The 4,138-nt window shown below is 38.1% G+C and overlaps 1 protein-coding gene across 1 annotated transcript; it reads right to left on the bottom strand.

The window, feature by feature from the left end:
* Nucleotides 1-430: 430 nt before the first annotated feature.
* LOC111919007 (dehydrodolichyl diphosphate synthase 6) lies at nucleotides 431-2,039 on the bottom strand. The gene is made up of 2 exons (XM_023914615.3): nucleotides 1,774-2,039; nucleotides 431-1,523 (listed from the first exon to the last, which is right to left on the bottom strand). Exon 2 carries the CDS (start codon nucleotides 1,516-1,518, stop codon nucleotides 688-690), a length of 831 nt encoding a protein of 276 aa, XP_023770383.1. The 5' UTR covers nucleotides 1,519-1,523; nucleotides 1,774-2,039; the 3' UTR covers nucleotides 431-687.
* Between the last annotated feature and the right edge of the window lie 2,099 nt (nucleotides 2,040-4,138).

Genomic DNA, 4,138 nt, shown 5'->3' with positions numbered 1-4,138 from the left:
CATTTCCTCCTTCTAAGTCCAACAAAACACATGAATTCGAGGAAATTAGAATCATTTTCCATCAAATTTCAATCATTTCCTACCAACAAAACACACCTTTGATATGTTTCTTGACTATATTCCTTCCCATCATAAGTTTTGGACTTTAATCAACCTATGGGTGACTTTAGTATTGTCCTATATTCATGGGTGGATCTAATATATATCTCGGGGTAGCCTGTGATGCCCTTCAAAAAATTTTCAATAATGTAATTTTTTTTTTCTTATTGTTTATTACGTGGATTTTTTTTTATTTTTTATTTTTATAGAGGATACCCATTTATTTTGACGCGACTCCGCCACTATCTATATTTGGAAGTAGTTAACTACATTAACCAAAACACAACTCTGCTTGCTAATGATGAAGGAAAATATGATATAACTCCACAAGTTTAAAACACAAGATCCATTAACAACATTAGAATGTAAGCGATTTTTGGGCATAAATTGATGAAATGTCTTACAAACCTAAACATAGTAAAATTACTTAAAACTTAAACACCTAATTATAAGACACTTTTGGGCATATAAAAGTTGCAAATTACATCATATACCAAAAAAGGTAGATTTATTTATGGAGAATAGGAACCATATTAATTACTTTACTAATAATAATAATAATAATAATAGCAGCAACAACTTCATAAATCAAGCCTCCTTCTTTTTCTTCTCCAAATAGAAATAATTCTTTTGGTATTTCAAGATCGCCCAAACAACATGTCGCAACCCCATCTCCGGCCACAACGCCTTCGGAGAATACAACAAACTGTTACTGGTCTGCCACAGCAAAAAGTTGCTCAGCCGCGTCTCGCCGGAGCTCCTCACCAGAATATCAGGATCCGGCGCCACCCCCATATACATCTTCTTCTCCAAATCCACCACTTTGATCACCTCCTCCTTCTCCTCCTCCTCTTCCCCAACTTTCCGGCGACTTTTCTCCTCGCAAGCTTCATAAAGAGAACGCCGGATTTCATGCGACGAAGTATATGCCACACATACCAAAAGATAAGTTTTCTTGTTCATAGCCGTCGCTTCCATGGCCTTCTCCGCCGCTATTCTCACTGGATCAGAAAGCCGATTCAGATCCCCAATAAACAACACTCGGATTCCATACCGATTCACCATATCTAATTCTTTCAAAAACCCTTGGATCTTTTCGTGCATTAGATCCATTACGTATTGGACTTCATCTGGGCGTCTGTTGAAGTTATCGAGGCTGAATGCGTAAACGGTGACGTACTTCACTCCCATCTCGTAGCAGTATTTTAGCAGCGACATGAGTGCTAGGAATCCGGCTTTGTGGCCTGCACCTTCTTCGAGCTTCCATTTTTTTGCAAATCTTCGGTTTCCATCCATGATGAACGCGATGTGTTCTGGGATTGGACCACATGATATTACTCGAAACAAGAATCGTCTTATGCTGATGTTTAATCCTCCTACGAACCTGCTAACGACGCCAGTTGTTCTTTCTTCTTCCATTTTTTCTGTCAACAATCAATTAGAAACAGGATTGAAGACACATATCATGATAAGATGTCAGAAATTGTTTTGTCAAATTATAGTTAAACACAGTGCTGCTATACGTTTATGAACGAAAACCATGGAGCTCAACACTGTAATAAGGAAATTATGTGTAATCATAAAGAATTGAGCTGCGATCATCCAACAGTTAAGTCTCTGTTTGATGTTGTTCGAGCAAGAACTGAAACAGAGTATGGAGAATTATAAACTTACAGTGCTTTAGTTTATGTTAGCGATGGATATCACTGGTGAAGAAGAGAATCTGCTTATTTCTGTTCATAAAAAAAACTTTCCAATTCATGATATGTACTCAAAGAGACGGGGACAGAGAGAAATTAGTGAACGAGATTAAAGGGGAGATAAAATTGTTCAAGAACTATCCTTGGACCGGTCATCAACCTCATATATACACCTTAACTAAATTATCCTAATTTTTGTGAATAACGTTTTCACAAAGAACATGTAATGTTTATAAAATTAAAAATAGTTGCAACATCTGTCCAACAACTTTTGGGCTACATTTGGAAAAAGGATCGTATTGCCACAGAGAGAGCGATAGGCAACATCAACGTCAGATAATGTCTCGTAAGATTAAAGATGGATATTTTACAACAATAGTAAAAGTGTTATGCTCCTTGAGTGTTGGTCCATACGGTGGTAATACCATGAAGATATTAGTGGCTTATATCCCATCTATCTCAAGCACCATATTTTATGAACATTACCTTGTAGTGGAGATTGATGGTTTCCATTAAATTGTTTCCAAAAGGACTTAGTGTGAAAGAGACGACTTGAGGGCACAACATATTTTTAATGCTTGATGTGGAGAGGGTGTGATGTAACCACAAATCTCATACTTGCAATCACCACATGGCTAATATGCGGTTAGAAAGACTTGTTTGTCGAGTTCTATATTGTAACATCCCAAAAACCATGATAAAATTTTTAATTTTTATAAAATCATTTCCACAATAAACCATAGATAAACAACCATTGTTTTCAAATCATATCCCAAAAAATCAGAATATCAAGTCAATCTCTCAAAACATAAAACAATAGGAGGATGTGTACGATCACGCATTCGCATTTCCACGATCATCAGAAGTACCTGAAAACATGAAATCAACAACTGTAAGTCAAAAGCTTAGTGAGTCCCCCCCCCAAAATATCCCACACAACAATACATATACAATACATGTACATCGGGATTACAACACAAAACTAGATCGCCCCCGAGCCTACAACATAAAACTGGACCACTCTTGAGCTTGCAACATATAGATGGATTGCTCCCATGTATGTTGGCCTACAACACAAAAAGTACCACCTCAACCCAACCACACTATCCTGAGACTACAACACAAAGCTGGAACGCTCCTGAGCCTGCAACATATACCTGGACCGCTCCCATGTATGTTGGCTCACAACACAAAGCAATACCGTTTTAACCCAATCACATGATGTCGACATATACAAACAGTAATCAATAAACAGAAAGTACAGGTAATTATACAGATCTACCAATGTAACAGTATAACATAGCAACATCCTATACATAACACAATCTAGTGGGCCGACATTAGTGCCTTCGACCCACGAGTACAATGAGAAAACTCACCTCGAAGTCTAGAAGATAGCCGAACTGATCACAGATCCAAATATCGGCTCTACGGGTCACCTATAAAACAAACAAGGATAAAGTCTCAAACTACATCCCAAAATCCTCAATTTGACCTATAGTCAAACTTGGTCAAAGTCACCTGTTGACGATCAAAAGTGAACAACTAGTCGTCACGATGTGGACAAGCTTATGCCACGTCATGGGGATAATAAGACAAAATAGACGAGTTTTTGCCAAACTCCACGACATGGCGACTAAACCTCCATGCCGTAGGGATTGTCCCCAACCAACTTAATCTATTAAGCTCTTAATCATTTTCCCCATTCATCCAAACTTTCAAGAATGCTTCCATACTCCCAAAAGATCATAAAAATCGCAGCTTTATAGACATGCATGTCCAATGCATGTCTTGAGCTAAAGCTAGGTCAAAATAGTTTAAAATGGGGCCAAGATGTCATGCAAGAATTCAAAAATCAATCAAAATCTATATCCATCACTTCCAAGTATAAAGGGACTTTGGGGATCCATAAAGTTGGCAACTTTATGGAACCCCGACACTCCAACTAGCCTAAACATGAAGAAAAGCATAAGAAAATCTAGATCTAAGCACATGGAGTCATAAAGTTTGGAACTTGAGGACTTACAAGAGTCCGAAAAGTGTGCACAAAGAGGATGGGGAGTGTTGCTTGCTGAAACAAAGCTCAAGGGTCACCTTGTAACGCCCTATTACGAATTGTTCTTATTTCGGGGAAGTGGTCAAAGATCGGGTATTAGCAGGCTTAGGACCTTTGAAGAATTGAGATCTAGACTCATTTGGAGGCGGGTGATGTATTTGGATGATCCACATGTTCAGTTTGTATTTTGGGGCCAAGGGGTATTTCGGTAAAGTGTCAGTTCGGATTTTACAAAGATTGGATTCTTGTTCGGGAAATTTTATGGCAGGTATGAGTTGATGAA

Source organism: Lactuca sativa, chromosome 8 (assembly GCF_002870075.4).
Source record: "Lactuca sativa cultivar Salinas chromosome 8, Lsat_Salinas_v11, whole genome shotgun sequence".
NCBI classification, from domain to species: domain Eukaryota; kingdom Viridiplantae; phylum Streptophyta; class Magnoliopsida; order Asterales; family Asteraceae; genus Lactuca; species Lactuca sativa.
The sequence above is the reverse complement of the archived record's forward strand: the minus strand, read 5'-3'. Positions and strand labels throughout refer to the sequence as shown.

Excerpts from the sequence above, each read along its gene's own strand:
- LOC111919007 (XM_023914615.3), bottom strand. The coding sequence starts at position 1,518 with ATGGAAGAAGAAAGAACAACTGGCGTCGTTAGCAGGTTCGTAGGAGGA.